This window comes from Callospermophilus lateralis, chromosome 4 (genome assembly GCF_048772815.1).
Source record: "Callospermophilus lateralis isolate mCalLat2 chromosome 4, mCalLat2.hap1, whole genome shotgun sequence".
Lineage (NCBI taxonomy): Eukaryota > Metazoa > Chordata > Mammalia > Rodentia > Sciuridae > Callospermophilus > Callospermophilus lateralis.
In genome coordinates, this window is record NC_135308.1 from 65440309 (window position 1) to 65458841 (window position 18533).

General features: G+C 33.3%; 1 protein-coding gene across 7 annotated transcripts in view; it reads left to right on the top strand.

Moving 5' to 3' along the window:
* Positions 1 to 18533, top strand: part of Wnk1 (WNK lysine deficient protein kinase 1) — a 138415-nt gene that overhangs the window by 81600 nt on the left and 38282 nt on the right. For 6 of the 7 annotated variants that reach the window (XM_076853960.1, XM_076853962.1, XM_076853961.1 and 3 more), the window contains exons 5-9: positions 3830 to 3918; positions 5723 to 5942; positions 7019 to 7355; positions 8105 to 8292; positions 16596 to 16679. In XM_076853960.1, the coding sequence (XP_076710075.1) occupies positions 3830 to 3918; positions 5723 to 5942; positions 7019 to 7355; positions 8105 to 8292; positions 16596 to 16679 (918 nt within the window). Of the gene's footprint in view, positions 1 to 3829; positions 3919 to 5722; positions 5943 to 7018; positions 7356 to 8104; positions 8293 to 13220; positions 14460 to 16595; positions 16680 to 18533 lie in introns of all 7 variants that reach the window. The other variant, XM_076853966.1, reaches the window with a different exon arrangement.

Sequence of the window (18533 nt, forward strand, 5' to 3'; positions counted from 1 at the left end):
ATGTTGTGTCCGCCGAAAACTAAAAAATAAACATTAAAAAATTCTCTCTCTCTCTCTCTCTCTCTCTCTCTCTCTCTCTCTCTCTCTCTCTCTCTCTCTCTCTCTCTTTCTCTCTTAAAAAAAAAAAAAAAAAAAAAAAAGTACATGTAGGGCCAGAGAGTTGCTGACTTAGAATGTGTTCCTAGTAAAGTTTAGTAGTTTTATTCTGTATAAGATTAGCCCAATTTATGTACCTTAGTATTCTTTCCAGTTTGTGTTTTCTAGTCTCATTCAGAATAGGTGGGTGATAGTTTGCTTTTACTGGTTAGAACAGGTCTGAATTGGGATAAATTGGGAAGTTAAAAGGGGGGGTGGCATTTGGAGGATTGTGGGGATTTAAACTTATCTTTGTTGAAGTACATAAAGTAAAAAGAAGTAAAATGAAATTTTTATCATAAAAATATTTTGTTTTTATTGGTTTGTTCTTTCCAGTGCTTCAAATCATGTTTTAGAATAAAATCAACAAACCTGGCATGGTGATGTACTCCTATAGTTCTAGCAATTCAGAAGGCTGAGGCAAAAGGATCATAAGTTGGGCAATTTAGCAAAACCCTGTTTCCATAAATAAAAAGAACTAGGGATGTAGCTTAGTGGTAAAGTGCCCTTGGTTTCAATCACTAATACCTAAATAAATAAACTAGATCAACTTTTTAAAAAAATCATCAGTTATTAAAAAAACATGAAGTTCTCCTTTCTTCAGAAAAAGTATGATGATTATACAAAAAATGTTATTGTATCTTTTTTTAATATTTATTTTTTAGTTTTAGGTGGACCTAATATTTTTATTTTTATGTCTTGCTGAGGTTTGTACCCAGTGCCTTACATGTGCTAGGTGAGCACTCTGTCACTGATCCACAACCCCATCCTCTGTATTGTATCTGTATTTTCATCTTTCTGTTTTATTTTGTATAGTTCACTTCAGGGTCAGTGAAGTATAGTATTCATTCATACATTTTTCTTGAACATCTTTTAATATTCAATTTATAAACTCTTGCTTATAAAATTATTCAACAGTCCTCTTCTAGGTTACTTACAATCCTGGTTTCTTGGTGGTAGCTGACTGGTAAAATTTTTTGTTAGATTTTTTTCAGTATCTTAAGTGGGTTGCAATAAGCAGTCTTAATATTTTTTTAAGGTAACAGTGGCATCTAAATGTGTTGTATAGCATTGGTGTGGAATGGTCTATACTTAAATTGTGCTAGAGGCAAAAAAAAAAAAAAAGCATAAACCTCTTAGATTTGAGGTTATATTATGCAGTTATTGTTTTTGCTTATCTTCTACATATTGTATTTAACTAGGATTCCTATTTGTAAATAGAAGTTTCTGTTTGTAAAGACATGAATATGATTAAATGAATAGAGTTAACAAGAGGGTTATTTATTATTTAGGATAATCAAAGGTAAAAACAGGTTAAAGGTGGCATTGGGTCAGCAAATTTAATAATTCAAAGAACTTTGAACCTACATATGACTTTGGGTTCCTGCTTCTGTTAATTTAGATAGGTATGGTGGGCAGATAGTGTGGCCATTTTCAGGACTATTTCCGCATGTTCATTTCATACTAAAGTCTTCTGTTGTTAATTTATTTTGTCTTTCCAACCTACCTGTGCTAAAATGAAACAGAAGAACTGGTATAAGTTTGCTTTATTAAATTAATATGTTGAATTTTATTGTCGGTAGGCCAAATACATTCCCCTGAAATGTATGTGCTTATGGACAAATGGAAGACTTTTCCTCATCAGAGTCTATATTTTCTTAAGCCACTTTTTAAACTCTTTGCATGCAAGGTTGAACTATGTGCGACAGTCCAACCTATTTTACCAAACTGTCTTTTAGATATATATATTTTTTCAATAGTAAGTGTTCTACAAACAAGATACAACATTTTAGGACTGGGGTTGTGGCTCAGCAGTAAAGCGCTCACCTTGCACATGAAAGACCCTGGGTTCGATCCTCAGCACCACATAAAAATAAATAAGTGAAACAAAGTTTTAAATTTTAAAAATATATACACAGCATTTTAGATGGCTCTTCTCATTATTCTCATAAATGACATTTTTAAAGTTTATTGTAGAAAAAAAAACATTAAAAAACATGAAAACAAAATACCACCCCCCATCCCCACCCCACCCCTGCTACCAAAGAACTTTTAGATGGAACTTTCCTAAGAAGGAAAGTTAATAAGTTAGAAATACCAGGTTTGGTTTATTAAAGCAGCCTTTAACTTCAGGAGCATACTTTTTTGTTTTCCTTAGAATTATGCTACAACATGTACAATTTGGAAAAACTTAAGAGCTGAATTTGGAAATAAAATTGAAGAAAATGCAAATAGTGATCTTTGTAGTCAGTCTCAGAACCAGACTTTTTAGATACATGAACTTAACTAACTTTTATGATCAGCTCTACTACAGTTCCTTGGTGTGAAAAGTTAGCCCTAGAGGTAAAATTCTTCAAATCAGGACTTTGGGATAACAGTGGATTATTGATGAGAATTACACAACTTTAGATACAACTTTGGTATTTAAGGACTTCAGCACTAACCATTTGGTGTATGGTTCCAGTGGATGCCTTAAACTGCTCATAGCATAGAACCCTATATATACTCACGCTTTTTCATACATACCTATGATGAAGTTTAATAAATTAGGCAAGCAAAAGATTAATAAAAACTAATAAATAGAACAATTTAACTATGCTCTAATAAAAGTTAAATGAATGTGGTCTCTCAAAATATCAAGATAGTATTTTCTGATTGTAGTAGATTTTATGTATCAAAGTGAAAAGACAAAGCCATGGAAAAGAGATACAGTTGTATTTCATTTAGATTGAGCGATTATGTGTATTTCTGTGATTTATTAGATCGTCACTAATTTTGTTATATATGTTTGTCCCTGAAATTATATAGATGATTAGAATTTATGCATATTCAGTAAGCTTTTCTAAACACTCCCACTTAGGTTATCTATGTATTTATAGACTTACAGCACTGTTTAGTGTAGCTACTTTAACTCATGATTTATGTAGTTGCTAGGATGAAATGGGAGCAAATAATGAGATATTTTTCCCCCTTCACCCCATTACTCAGAGAGTAGTCTTTTGTTCTTAGTATCTTAGATGTATCTTCCATACAATGCTGAAAACTTTAGGAAAATTCTAAACTATTATTATGATACTATTCATTATAATATTTACATAGAAGAGTATTAGTAAGTTTCTTCTAAAACTAATTACAATGCTTATCTTTCTTGTGGATCAGATATATTACTTTTCAACTTTATATTTTACTTACGAAAGACAGTTTGCTCTTTACTTATGTCAAACCAAGAGAAACCATAACTCCTTCTAAACTAGTTGTTTTTAAAAAGAGTACTATAATAATATAATACCTGCCAAAACTATGTAAAATCATACACAAATGCATGTTCAGTGTTCAAAATAATTAAATGCTGTATAGAATCGTGTTAGCCTGCAAGATTGAACAAAACATCTAACCAGTTGGAACACTTAGCTTTCTTTTTAGCCAGTAATTTCCTTTACCCAAAGAAAAAGATGCTATTCTAGCCTAAATTCTTTCATTGCCACATAAAAAGTAAGTAAATGCACTCTCAAAACTTTCTTGTTGTTTTCTTCTGAGTAGCTAAATTGCCCACCTTTTTTCCTGTAGGCAAATCAGAAAAAAAGCCAGGATGGTTAAGAGGGCAACCTAGTAGAATTTAAGTGGAAATTTTAAAACAAAATTCAAAGACCCTCTGTCATTAATGTGTTTCTATGGCAATTTGTATGGTTTTCAGGGAGTGAAGCCAGCCAGTTTTGACAAAGTAGCAATTCCTGAAGTGAAGGAAATCATCGAAGGATGTATACGGCAAAACAAAGATGAACGGTAAGATTAGGTGTTGCTTAAACAGACAACTAAAACATAATGTTCTGAGTATAAAACTTAATCTGAAGTGAATTTAATTCTTAGGATTAGTTTTTCCATTTATGCCATATAACCCTTTTTAAGATAGGGTTCTATTTAAGCTATTCAAATTCAATATGCTAGAATAGTTTACAAATACAAGCCAGGCTTAGTGGCACAGACCTGTAATCCCACCAAATCCAGAGGCTGAGTCAGGATCACAAGTTCCAGGCCAGGGCAACTTAGTGAAATCCTGTCTCAAAATAAAATTTAAAGGGGCTGGAGGTGAAGCGCTTGCCTAGCATGAGCAAGTTCCTTGGTTAAGTCCCCAATGTTACCAAAAACAAACAAAGGTTTAGTGGAGTTTTTAAGTAAATCAGAATCACCTTAAACATAGTTTAAACATTCTGTTAAAGTCACTTATAGCAAATAACTATACTGTACTAACGCAGCAAATCTGTTCCTTAGTCCTTTATCCATTGAATTCTAAACGATATAGAACAAAGACTTGGCACTTTAAAATCAACTCAACTATGCAGTGCTTGATTTCTTGGTATTGTGCCAGAATTAAAGAAGAGCAAAACATCAGAATTCCTTTGAGTAAAAAGAGAAGACTTTACTAAAGGCTTAGGAGGACATCTACCTTAGTCATTTGTACTAACATAGGACTTTTCTCAGAGGAGTGGCAAGTATCTGATCTCCCATGTAGCTGATTCATCACCCAGTAGGCATGACAAGGGTCCAATATCTGTTTTTGAAAACTGATCTACCTTCATCGTCTCTCCATACCCGCCAAAAAAGAAAAAGTATGCCAGCCTAAGACAATATCAGTTGTAAATTGAACATGATCTACCTCCTGAAGAATGGGAGGAATCGGGTAAATCAACCAAATTAAAGAATTCCATATCTTTACTTTTCTAGTCTTATTTTCTTTTTTATAACTTTGTTATTTGAAAGAATTTAACATGATCTTTAATACACTTTAATAGATATTTAGTTTAAGTTTCTCTTTTCATATTCACTGAGTCCTAAAATCTCTTTGAAGACCTTTTCAATATAAACAAAGAAATATTTGTTTCAAATCTTAAAACATATTACTCTTATGTCTTTTCTGAATGGACTAGTTTATTGGATTACTGGTATTTCGAAACCATTTTATCTAAAGAAAATTGTTTCACAATTAGCTTTCTTGCTTGCCTAGTCCACAAATTATTGAACAAGAAATTGGAAGAATTTGTTGAATAGGTTAAAAGTTGCTATAGTCAAAGGTACCAAACTAGAAATCAGAGAATTTTATTCTGGTTTTGATTATATCATTTACAACTTCTAGAACTGTGAGCAAGATTCTCAACTTCTGAGCCTTCATTCCTAATTGTCAGGAGATAATCTCTTATTGGATATTGGGCAAGGTTCTACAAAGGATTTTTTATTACTTATAAAATACTATGTATATTGTTATTGATATTTTGCATCTTTGATATTCTGTGCATTATTTGCCATTGCCAGTACACTGTAACCAAAGGGGTTAGCTAATTTGATTTTAAAATGATCACTCTCAGTTCTTTTGTTTATAAATCAGATTGTTATGATGTCTTATCATTTAAGAGTACAAATCTGTAATCACCATTCAGATAGACTAATGAAGAAATGCATTATTAACCTTGGTTTTCTATTCAGTTTTTTTCTTATAAACAACAATAATCAGCCACATTTGAAAATTATTTTTTAAAATTAATGACATTTTGTTTTTCTTTGTTTTCTTTCTTTCTTTTTTTTTCTTTGGAAGATATTCCATCAAAGACCTCTTGAACCATGCCTTCTTCCAGGAGGAAACAGGGGTACGGGTAGAATTAGCAGAAGAAGATGATGGAGAAAAAATAGCTATTAAATTATGGCTTCGTATTGAGGATATTAAGAAATTAAAGGGCAAGTACAAAGACAATGAAGCTATCGAGTTTTCCTTTGACTTGGAGAGAGATGTACCAGAAGATGTTGCTCAAGAAATGGTAAATTGGCGCTGATTGGCCATTTAAAAGTTAATGTAGATTTATATAAAGCAGTTTATAGAGTGTCATATGTGACGTATCTCATTAACATAAGATTATCTTGGCCCCAAATGCTATCTTTGAAATAATAGGATTTTCCTGTGATTTTTTTTTTTTCTTTAAATCCCTTCTTTGTACTTTTTGTGTTGTTACTGGTAATGGGTTTTGAACTTTATAGTCCTTTTTTAAAAAGACGTTTTTATTTGAGGAAATTAGAGATGGATAAGAAAGAATGAACTAGAATATATTCTGAAGTCTATAAAGTTGAATGACTTCTAATTTGTTTAAGATCCTTCAGTTAGAATGAAAGTTATATTTCTAAATATTGGATCAGTTATTAGATAAACCATTACAAATAGACATAGGATTATAAACCATTTTTTGTTATGAAAATAGTTTTCAAGATCAATTGTTAATAGGTATCCTATAGTTATATCCTTATTTGAAGTATGTCAAAAAGACTACTTTTCCAAGTAGAAACCCTTCACCAATTGAGGCTTGCTGCTTTGCCTAATGTCAGCAATTATCATGCAAAGAAACTCAATAAAATTTTTCTACTAGTGTTTGTAAGCATCTTTCAGTAGTAGTTACCTCTGAGAAAAGGAGTCAGTATGAAAGAGATACTTAAGAGCTTTTTGGTCTTTTGAAAACCTTTAAATATTTGCCACATTTGTTTTATCTGTATAAGTGGTTGTCAGGTGAAAGGAAGTAATAGCAACACGGGTTAATAATTATTACATGTGAAATGGTAGTAGTGAATGGAAATGAATACCATACTAGTTTATTTTCCTCATTATTTTAATTATTGTAAGTACACCCACCTGTGAATTTCTACAAAGATGGTACATATTCTTTGCGTATGTACCATGATGGTGGGGGATGTATACTGCAGTTAAGTCATTTCACAGTTTGTTTAAGACTAGTACTGTAATTCCTTCTCCTTCTTATCCACTTTTCTACATCACATATTTCATTTTATTTTGAGGTTGTTTTCTTTTGATAGCCTGTTTTTCTCTAACACCTTTTTTTCCCTGCAGGTAGAATCTGGGTATGTCTGTGAAGGTGATCATAAGACCATGGCTAAAGCTATCAAAGACAGAGTGTCATTAATTAAGAGAAAACGAGAGCAGCGGCAGTTGGTTCGAGAAGAGCAAGAAAAGAGAAAACAGGAGGAGAGCAGTCTCAGACAGCAGGCTGAACAACAATCAAGTGTTCCTTCCCAGACAGGAATCAAGCAGGTCCCTTCTGCTAGCACTGGTATAACTACTGCTTCTGCCACTTCGGCTTCAGTATCTACACAAGTAGAACCTGAAGAGCCTGAGGCAGATCAACATCAACAACTACAGTACCAGCAACCTAGTATATCTGTATTATGTAAGTATTTTGGAAAGCACACAAGATGTGCTAATGATGCTCCTAATTGACTCTACCCCCACCCCCACCCCAGCAGCAAACCTTCCCATGTTGGAGATCAAACCCAAGGCCTCATGCATGTTAGGCAAGCTCTATCACCGAGCTATATTCCCAGCTCCAGACTTTTTATCTTCAAGATAGTTGTCATTTAGCTTCTCTTTTTATTTTTATGACCATGACTAATGTAACAGGATGGATATTGAGAAGATTGATTAGGGTATAAAATAATTTTAAAAGTTTCATTATCTTGGAGGTTCCAATTTTTAGATTTCCATATCTCAGTTCCTTAAAAAATAAAATTAAATTAAATTAATGAAGAATGAACAAGTTTAGCTACTTAAAATTGTGTTCTGGTTTAGAGCTTTCAGGAAAGTTAAATAGCATATAGACTGAAAACTAATGAGATCAGTAATCATTGATTGAAAGTCCACAGGTCTCCATATATAAGAGTGAAAGTTTAGTTAATGTTCCATTTTCCCTTACTCTTCAGATAAAGGACATCAGAACTTGTCTTCCATATGGGTCTCTCATAAATTCAGAAGTTTACATAAAACTATGACTGCTATTTATTTTTTAATTTAGTGACGATTTCTGGAAAGAAACAGCCAATTCATTGTAATATGGTGAGACTAAAATGTGATAGGAAAAATTTGAGCCTCCTTTTTATAATTTGTCTTTCTGTCTATTTTTTGGTGATGTCTCACCTTCAGCTGATGGGACAGTTGACAGTGGTCAAGGATCTTCCGTTTTCACAGAATCTCGAGTGAGCAGTCAACAGACAGTTTCATATGGTTCCCAACATGAACAGGCACATTCTACTGGCACAGTCCCAGGGCATACAGCTTCCATTGCCCAAGCACAGTCTCAGACCCATGGAGTATACCCACCATCAAGTATGGTAAGTAAATGCACAAGAGTGAGTAATACTATAATGAAAGCCTGTAGAGAATCTGTTAAATTCTGAGTCTTTACTATCCAAATAGCAACTTGACTAAAATAGAAAATATAAATGGTCTTTAGTCAGCCCTCCATTTTCATGGGTTTCAATTGGTAGGTTTAGTTATAAAAATGTTTTTTTAAAAAAGCAGTTTGTCTCTGTACTGGTGGGTCTTGGAACCAATCCCCTATAGATACTGAAGGATGACTGTTTTGAAAGGAAATTGGAGTAGATGAAGCAGGGTAAGATGTATACATTAATGTGTAAGAATTAGTTAAACTCCCTGCGTGAAGCATCTATGTATAAGATTTAGTCTGCATTTGATAAAAGGCAATATTCTCAGCATTTAAGACTTAAAGCTATTCAAAACAACATAAGCTAAACATATAGATGGTTTGGGGGTGGATGATGAGAGTTTTTCAAAAGCTTCTTTATGAAAATAACTACAAAGTATTTTCTATAAGATTTCTTACTATATAAAAACAGGTAAGAACTTCAAATCATTATAGAATGTTGCATGTGAGTACTCTAGAGTAAAGGAATCCTTTATTTATATTACCATTTAATTTAGCGCTTGTGTTTAGTTACTTATCAGTTGCTATGCGTGTTCCTGCCTTTAAAGTCTGTGTTGAACACAAGTTTCTTTCCCAATGTTCATTTGCTTTTATCTTTATTTGGTATTTTGTTTTATACTGATTTATTTTCAGGATCAACTTACAGAGGGCATTTTCTAAAATAATTTATGCTTTGTGTGTGTGTATATATATATATATACACACAGCATTATCCACTCTTGTTTTTCATGTAGAGAATGGTAAAGTAGCTCATCAGATAATACCCCATTTCTTTGGTTGCCTCTCTGTGAAGTCTTCAGAGAGGAAAACAAAATACATTTATCTCCCTCAAAAAGGAATTGAGTGACTGGTCATTTTATAGCACTTATTTATCAAGATCTTTAAACAGACTGATTTTTCCCCCTTCTTAGAAAGCTTTTAATCTGAACTTTGTGGAATTCTTGCTCTTTATTAATTGAAAATCTTTCTTTGAAAACACTTCTGTTTACTCTGGTCATTTATGCTGCAGCTTGGAATAAAAGATGTTTATTTGTTTCAGTGTCCATTGATCAGTCCTCTGGCTAGGTCTGAAGATGAATAGCCACAATAATGCAAAGAAAACTACTAATGTACTAATTTTTTAACATTTTTTTTTAAATAATTAGGGTAGAAGAACTTTTAAGACTACATAGAAGATATATTTCTGTGTTCTGGCCGATATTAACTATCAGCATTTCTTATCATTTTCTACTTTTGCTCTAATTGATTTTTTTTCTGAACCATAATTCAATTAAAACAAACAAACTTCAGTCTCTTGGCTTTTCTCATCACAGAGTTCTGAACATTGGCCTCTTTTAGACAAGGAAATGCAATAATCATTTGTAATGATATTAAGCATTTAGACACTAACATGCTTTTATTCGCTTTTCCAAAAGCAGACTACTTCTTGCTTTTGAATGACAATAGTCTATGAAAGTATTATGATGATGTATTAAGGATTTGGGACTTTTAAGAAATTTTTATAATTTTTTTCCTGTCACTTTCCAGAAAGAATTTACCCTGGCATATAATAATGCGTAAATTAAAAGTGAAATTTTAATAATTAAAAAGAGAAATAAGGATGGAAAAAAATGGAACCAGGAGTGAAACCAAATAATCATCATGATATTTACATACTTGCTACTGGTAGGCCACAAATATGGCTTAAAGCAGCCAGTTTTGGAAAAGAAAATATAATTAGTTATATAGTTCACAGTATCTAAAAGAATATTAACAAACTTGCTCCAGACAACCTTACAGTGTTAGACTTATTGCTTTTTATCTATATTAAACCTTTTCTGTTAAGGTGCCTCAAACTTTGTAAACCAAAGTTGAATCTCTGATATACCCAAAGAGAATTTTTACATTATTCTTTAGAAATTCAAATTGAAGATTTTTTTTTTTCATTAACAATTTTAGTAAAAGTTCAAATAGTTCCTATGTCCATCCAGTTGTGAATTTCTTCCTGAAAGGTATACTTTTTCTAGTTAGATGACTTTTTACCTTTGCTGAGAAAGATTGGCAAGTATACAAGTAAAATAAATATAATGTTGTAAGCCAAAAACTTTTTTAGTCTGATGCCTTCAGAAATGACAATCCTTTTCTCAAATTTCCACAGCTCCTGCAGAATAATCCAGACTTCAACTTTTTCAAATCTCGTGTTTTAAATTAATAGAATTCATTCTTGTCTAATCTTACTAAGTTTGCAGAAATTATAAACTGATATTGTTTTCCCTGTCTTCTGCCTTCAGCCCATCTTTCTTATTCATACATTCATAACAGTTGGTGTTATTTCATAATATTTAGGATAATAATTTCTTACTATTATTATTTATTAGAAATCTTGTACTTGACCCAACACAATAGAGAGTAGTTGTCATCTGCCCCGTGTGCTTTGTGGAGTTCTCTCTCCACTAAAAAAAAATTGACTTTGTGGAATTGGAGAGGATGGAACATTTCCTTATGTTAACTGTTTCCCTGTTATCACTGAACATTTGGTTATTTTCTTTTTAAAGTACTGTGTTTTTCATGTGTGTTTGTTTTCTGTTTAGCCTCGTCGTGGCCGTAGCATGTCGGTTTGTGTTCCCCATCTTTCTGCTGTTCCCTTTTTATCCCGCATCTCTCCCAGTGCTCCTTCCACCCCACCACCAGTGTTGTCTGCACCTCTTTCTCCTTCCCTCCTTCGGACTGCCCCTGAGGAAACTTTTGCCGAAAAGCTTTCTAAAGCATTGGAGAGTGTCCTGCCTATGCACTCTGCCTCTCAGCGCAAGCATCGTCGCTCCAGCCTGCCTTCCCTCTTTGTCAGTACTGTATGTAACTGTAAACTTTCTGACAAATGAAAAATTATTACCAATGAATACATCCAGGCATCAAGAATTTTAATAAAAATTAAAAACAGGATTAAACTATACTTTTGGTTATGTATTAGGATTTTAGGACATTAGTTATCCCCCATAGGAAACATTTTTGTAATAAGGCTTTAGGGGAGAATAACAAGCAAGGAGGCTATGAGACAGAATGCTAATAATATCCTTGGCACATATCAATATATGCTCAATAAAATTTAGCTTTTATTGTATTTTCTTCTCCCCCATTTACATAAAAGATTTTCATTTTCTTATCATAACAAAGGGTATGTTTGTTATTTAATTTTAAATTGTTGACTTAAACAAAAGTAAATTGTTAAATGTTACCCAATTGCATTTTCTCCTCACTTTATTCTTTCTTTTTTTTTTAATTTTTTTTTAGTTGTAGGTGGACATAGTACCTTTATTTTATTTACATGTGGTGCTGAGGATTGAACCTAGTGCCTCACACATGCTAGGCAAGTGCTCTACCACTGAGCTATAACCACAGCTCTCTCATTTTATTCTTAAGAGTTGCTTACTAATGAAACTGGATAAGTCTTTTTTTTTTTTTTTTTTTTTTTAACCAAACTCAGTGAAGAATAATTGAGGAGAAAAGTGTTTGGTTTTAATGTGTTAAAAGAAATCTGAGTAAAAAAATTAGTGAAATGATATGTCAGTAAACTAGGATTAAAAATTGTTCCCTCAGGGGAGTACTTATTTAGGGTGATTAGGGTGGGACCTTGACACCATTGAATGTTAAATTACGTATGTAGTATAGATGCCTTTCTTTGGCTTCACTAGTGTCTCTACAAGATCTGTCTTTTTAAATTATTTTAATTGCTGTGGGACCTTGCTGCTGCTTTTCCAGAAAATGTAGTTAACATTCTGAACTAGTAACCTGAGAATCTTCAGATTTTTACTTTGGAGAATGCATAAGTTAACAAATTTTTATCACTTTGGACACCTTAATAAACATCAAGAAAATGAACATTCTGATTCAAAATAAAAATCCTCTCAGCTATTATGAACAGTTGTGCTTCTTTGCTAATAGGGGTCTTCTCTATTTAAAGAATGAGGTTGCTCTTTTATAAAAGGAATCCATGATAGTGAATTACTCTAGTATGTATTATTTGCATTGGGAAAGGTAGGATTCTAAATTTAGAGTTTTAAATACAGAACTGCTTCTGGGAACAAAAAATGCTTTAAATCAAGTTTGGCTATCAATTATATTTTCCATTTCACCTTGAATACTAGCCATCGAAATAAAAAAAATGCACTGTATTCAGCTCTTATCAGTGATGAGAAAAGTGGAAATTTTGATGATTTTTGCATCTGTAACATTGGTCATGTATCAGAATTGCTAACTGTATCTAGTTTGGGGCAGATAAGAGAAAGACATTACTGTCATTGGGTTCATATTTTATTTTCCACCAAAAATCTTTCTATGATTTATAGTTAAAAAAGCATGTTAGTTGATGAAAAGTAACATTGAACCCTCTAACATAGCACAGTATAAGAATATAAACTATAGAAATACTTTAATGCAATAGATTAAATTGAAACATACTTCTTATATCTATAAAAATAGTGCCTTTTAGCACTTACTGTTTAACTGTTTCCAATGACATAGTTTTTAAGTCTTTAAGAATGAACATACTATAAATAAAGTAGAATCACTTAGAAAGTTTAATTTGTTCTTTTCGCTTTGAGAGAGTAAAGTTGTGGTAAAGCAGCTCTTATCTGATGCAAAGAGTCCCACAGGTTGATTTCTTTGACCCTGGATGTATTTAATGGGTTTTTACTATGCACATAGTTTCTGAAAGCAGTATTATTTATTATGTTTGATGTAACCATTTCATAGGGTTACACAGAAATATCCAGTTGTGCATGTCTGATGTAATTTCACATATGAATGTATGAATTACTTGTCTTATTCATGTTGATACAGCCTCAGTCCATGGCGCATCCGTGTGGGGGTACCCCAACATACCCAGAATCACAGATATTTTTCCCAACTATTCATGAACGTCCAGTTTCTTTTTCACCACCTCCCACCTGTCCACCGAAAGTAGCCATTTCCCAGCGACGTAAGAGCACCTCCTTCCTGGAAGCCCAAACTCGCCATTTCCAACCCCTGCTGAGGACTGTTGGCCAAAATCTTCTTCCACCTGGTGGCAGCCCAACTAATTGGACACCAGAGGCTGTAGTTATGTTGGGCACTACAGCCAGTAGAGTAACTGGAGATATGTGTGACATACAGGTCCATCCTATGTTTGAGTCATCTCAAGTTTGCAGTGACTATAGACCTGGACTAGTACTTCCAGAAGAAGCACACTATTTTATTCCTCAGGAAGCAGTGTATGTAGCAGGGGTACATTACCAGGCCCAGGTGGCAGAACAGTATGAGGGCATTTCATACAACTCACCAGTACTCTCAAGTCCTATGAAACAGATACCTGAACAGAAGGCAGTACAAGGGGTCCCTACATCAAGTTCTGTCTTTGAATTTCCATCTGGACAGGCTTTCCTGGTAGGACATCTTCAGAATTTAAGATTAGATTCTGGATTGAGTCCAGGATCTCCCCTCTCTAGTATTTCTGCACCTTTCAGTACAGATGCTACACGTTTGAAATTTCACCCTGTCTTTGTTCCTCATTCTGCACCCGCTGTGTTAACTCATAGCAATGAGAGCAGAAGCAACTGTGTATTTGAATTTCATGCTCAAACATCAAACTGTTCTTCAGGAGAAGGAGGTGGAATTTTACCTCAGCGTACTTACCGAAATCGACAGGTTGCAGTGGACTCAAATCAGGAAGAACCGCCTCCTCAGTCAGTTGGATTACATGGCTACCTACAGCCTGTGAGTGAAGAACAGCGTAATTATCATACCCCAGAATTGACTGTTTCTGTGGTAGAGCCTATCGGACAGAACTGGCCAATAGGAAGCCCAGAGTATTCCAGTGATTCCTCACAAATCACTTCTTCAGATCCCAGTGATTTTCAGTCACCTCCCCCTACAGGGGGAACAGCTGCACCTTCTGGCTCTGACGTCTCATTACCCTTTATCCATCTGCCTCAGACAGTGTTACAAGAATCCCCACTTTTCTTCTGTTTCCCCCAAGGAACCACATCTCAGCAGGTCTTATCGGCCTCATTTTCTTCAGGAGGATCTTCACTCCAACCACAGGTTATAGGAAAACTTCCACAATTCTTTTAAAGTACCCTGTTATGTACCATTACATTTAAATTTTCTATGCCTCATTTTCCTGAATCATGAATTAATGAAGAATATTGTTTTTTGTTTTTCCTTTTCCTAATACAGTCTCCCCATCTCTTGAGGGCTATAAATTCCTTGCATTTACAAAATATGAACTGGAAGCTACCTGATTTGCCTGTACCATTTGCAGACTTTTGGAAAAGAGAACCCAAAAACTAGAATTTTAGTCACTCATCAAAATCAATGACTTTTATTCCTATATATGGTATTTTCCAAATAACAGTGAAAATTCAGTTGTCTATAATGTAAGGTTGACTCAGCATTGATTATATAGGTATACTAAAGTATGAAGTATTACTTTCTTCCTCCAAACAATTTGAAAACAATGCAAAAGTGTAACTTTTCTGTAAAATGAAAAAAGAAATGGAATATAGTGAAAATATTTTTTAGAGTAGGATTAAGAATTAATCCATAGACTTTCTACTAGTGTGGAGAGTCTAAAAAGACAGCAAAAGGAAACCTTTTAGGAATTCAGCTTAACAAAAGATGCCTTTTTGAAATGGCATCAAATAAGTCATTATGTATTATGTATGCAAATTAAATAAATTTTAGCAACTAAGAATCTAGTGGGTGATGGGTGTATTTTTGTTGTTTTCAAAAATTTGTGATTAGACATCTTAGGCACTTTTTTTCCCCTTCAATTAATTTAGTTATTCTTGTGTATGGGCATATATCCTGTCATACAAATAAATACAAAGCAACAGGCATATAGAATAAGCAACTAGAGTCAGTAACTATTTCATATATTCTTTTGATATATTATCAAACTCATATAGCTTTGTAAATCTACATAGGAGTCTATGCATTTGTATATTTAAGGCATCGTTTGAATCTCCTAAATAATCCCCTTTTTTATTAAGTACTCCCCTTTTTCATTAAGTACTATATGTTCTTTCTCTTTTATTCTTATATTCTTCCCCCATCAAAGACATAAATAACTCTGAAAATGTATATGAAATATCAATTTCTTAGAGTAGGAAGAAGCAGAAAGATCCAGAATCTTAATTTTTACTGCTTGGGCATGTTGTATATTCCCATCAGTACTCATGTTGTCAAACTATACTATATATGTTAATGTATTATTAGCCATTCTTTCCATAGTAAATTTTCAAAAGTAAAGTCATTAATTTACAAACATATTGCAAAAGAAATGAATGCTTGTAACAGTAAATTGCAGTGGAATGTGATATATTCCTAGAACCTTCAGAGAACTTCTTCTAAATTGAAATGAAAGACAAAAGTGGTAGCCTTTTCATTTCCTTAACCTACCCATGAGTATAGTCCTGTCTTTATTTCTCACTTTCTCATTTATTTTAATTTTAACTTCTTTATAATTGGAACATTCTAGTTAGGGTTTCTGAGACACCACTATTAACATTCTGGGTTGGATAATTCTTTGTTTTGAAGGCAGTTTTTCTGTGCATTTTAGAATATTTAGCAGCATCCCTACTTACTAGATGGCTATAGCCATCTCCCCCAGTTTTAACAAGAAATGATTCCAGATAACTCCACATGTTCCCTGGGTGATGACTATTATTATAGGTCTTAGCAGCTGATTATAAGAGCTTTTTTACATTTTTCCATAAAAGTTACTATGACACTGCAAGAAGTAGCAGAAGAACCTAATTAAAATTATCAAGTGCTTTTAATTTTCTTTAAATGTTCAGATTAAAAATTGTTTCACACTGATAGTTTTACCACTGTTTCCTGGTGTGTGTGTGTGTGTGTGTGTGTGTGTGTGTGTGTTTCTAGTAATAATTTTACTATGAATCTGAATATTCTAGTTGCCCAGAATTAAAACCTAAACAAGATAGGTTTTTACCATCAATGTTGTTCCTATGGGATGGGATCAAAAATGAACTATAATATGATCCTTTTCTAAACTTCTTACAAGATAGTCCAAAGACCTCTCCTGTACTTAATCAAGGTATTGTTTCATTTTGATCAAGCAAACTTCTCAGGACCTTAAATTTATTGCAAAAGATTGATCTGTGTACACTTGCATTAGGCCTTCTATAATTTATCATATTTACTTCTTTCCATCAGGCGCAGGGTCAGAGCCAGGGCCAACTATCTTCAAGTAGTTTAGCAGGGGTTCCATCTTCCCAGCCCATCCAACATCCTCAGCCGGTAAGAACAATGTATTGCTACATTTAATTAATTAGTAGTAACCAAAATAGTTTTACATCTTTTGTGTTTTAAATTCTTGATGTGAATGACTTGCTAGGTGTTTTGTTTTTAAGTTTTTTTTTTTTTTTTTTTTTTTTTTTTTTTTTTTTTTTGGTCAGTGGATCTTATTTGTTTGTTTGTTGTTTTGTTTATATGTGGTGCTGAGAATCAAACCCGGGCCTCATACATGCCAGGCAAGTGCTCTACCACTGAGCCAAAACTCCAGCCCCAAGTTGCTAAGTTTTTGAAAGGGAAATTAAAAAGTCACAGCATTTCTTTTTCTTTTTCTTTTTTTTTTATGTTATAGGGAGATGCAATATCTTTATTTTAGTTATTTATTTTTATGTGGTGCTGGGGATTGAATCCAGTGCCTCACATGTGCAAGGCAAGTACTTTGCCACTGAGCCCAAGGCATAGCATTTCTTATGTTGGGTAGCAGTTTAGGAAATCTTTGTTAAATGTGTCTTTTTTTTTTTTTTTAATGAACCTTTATTTATTTATATGTAACGGTGAGAACTGAATCCAGTACTTCACACATGCTAGGCAAACATTCTACCACTGAGCTATGACCCCAGCCCTTAAATGTACTTGTAAACAATTTAAAGTTTAAAACAGCTGTTACTACTTTATCTGCCTTCTTAAATGGTTCTTAACATAATTTGACAATACAAAAAGTATCAATTTATTTCTGCTTATGTTTATGACTCATCCACAAATGAGCATTTTGTCATTTTTTTCCATTGTCCAGCAATGAGACAACTACTATAGGAAAATTGTTTTTCAAAAAAATACATTTTACTAGACTTCTGATTTGGGAGGTTTTGTTCCAGAACTCAAGATATTAATGCAGTAGTAATATATTCAGCAGTAAAATTTTTATAATCCTAAAATTAAATGTCTGTAGTTCACCGCTAATATTTGTTGGTGGTAATTATTTGCAAGGAAATAATGCTTTTTTGGCATAATTGAATATAGGTATTTCGAACAAAATTCATAGCACTCCATGTGTAATACAAACTTAATGATGAAGTATTTCATTAATAGTTTCCCAAGGGTAGTTTTTAACCACCAAATTAAAAATTAGCTTCTGCTTCCATTAAATTTTGAAACAGTCTAAGGTTATACCTTAGAACATTTTGGAAGAAGTAGTACCTCTGAGCAAGTGAAAAGTTCTTGGTGATCTGCTTTTGCATAGTCACATTTGCTAATAATCAATACTAAAGTATACAAGAAAAAAATCACTTTAACATATTTTGTACACAAGGGAATAGATTGATTCGATTATACATGCATTTACTCAGTGACCAATACCTCTGTATCTTGTAGAAATTATGGATTGGGAATTACATGTTTTGTCTTACTCTTAACCTTTCTTCTAAACAGATTTCTATAATTTAAAGCATTATTTCAAGTTTTTTTAATATTGATTTTTTTAGGTGGACACAGTATCTTTATTTTATTTTTTTATGTGGTGCTGAGGATCAAACTCAGTGCCTCGTGCATGCTAGGCAAGCATTCTACCACGGAGCCACAACCCCAGCCCCTAGAAATATATGATTCTGCAAAGATATCCAAAAAGCTGCATTTATGTTACTGAGGTTCCATATTTTAAAAGGAGTAAGGGGGCTGGAGTTGTGGCTCAGTAGTAGAGCACTTCCCTAGCACATGTGAGGCAATGGGTTTGATCCTCAGCACCATATAAAAATAAATGAATAAAATAAAGGTATTGTGTTTATTTACAACTAAAAAAAATTCTTTTTTACAAAGGAATAAGAAGGGCTGGGATTGTGGTTCAGTGGTAGAGTGCTTGCCTAG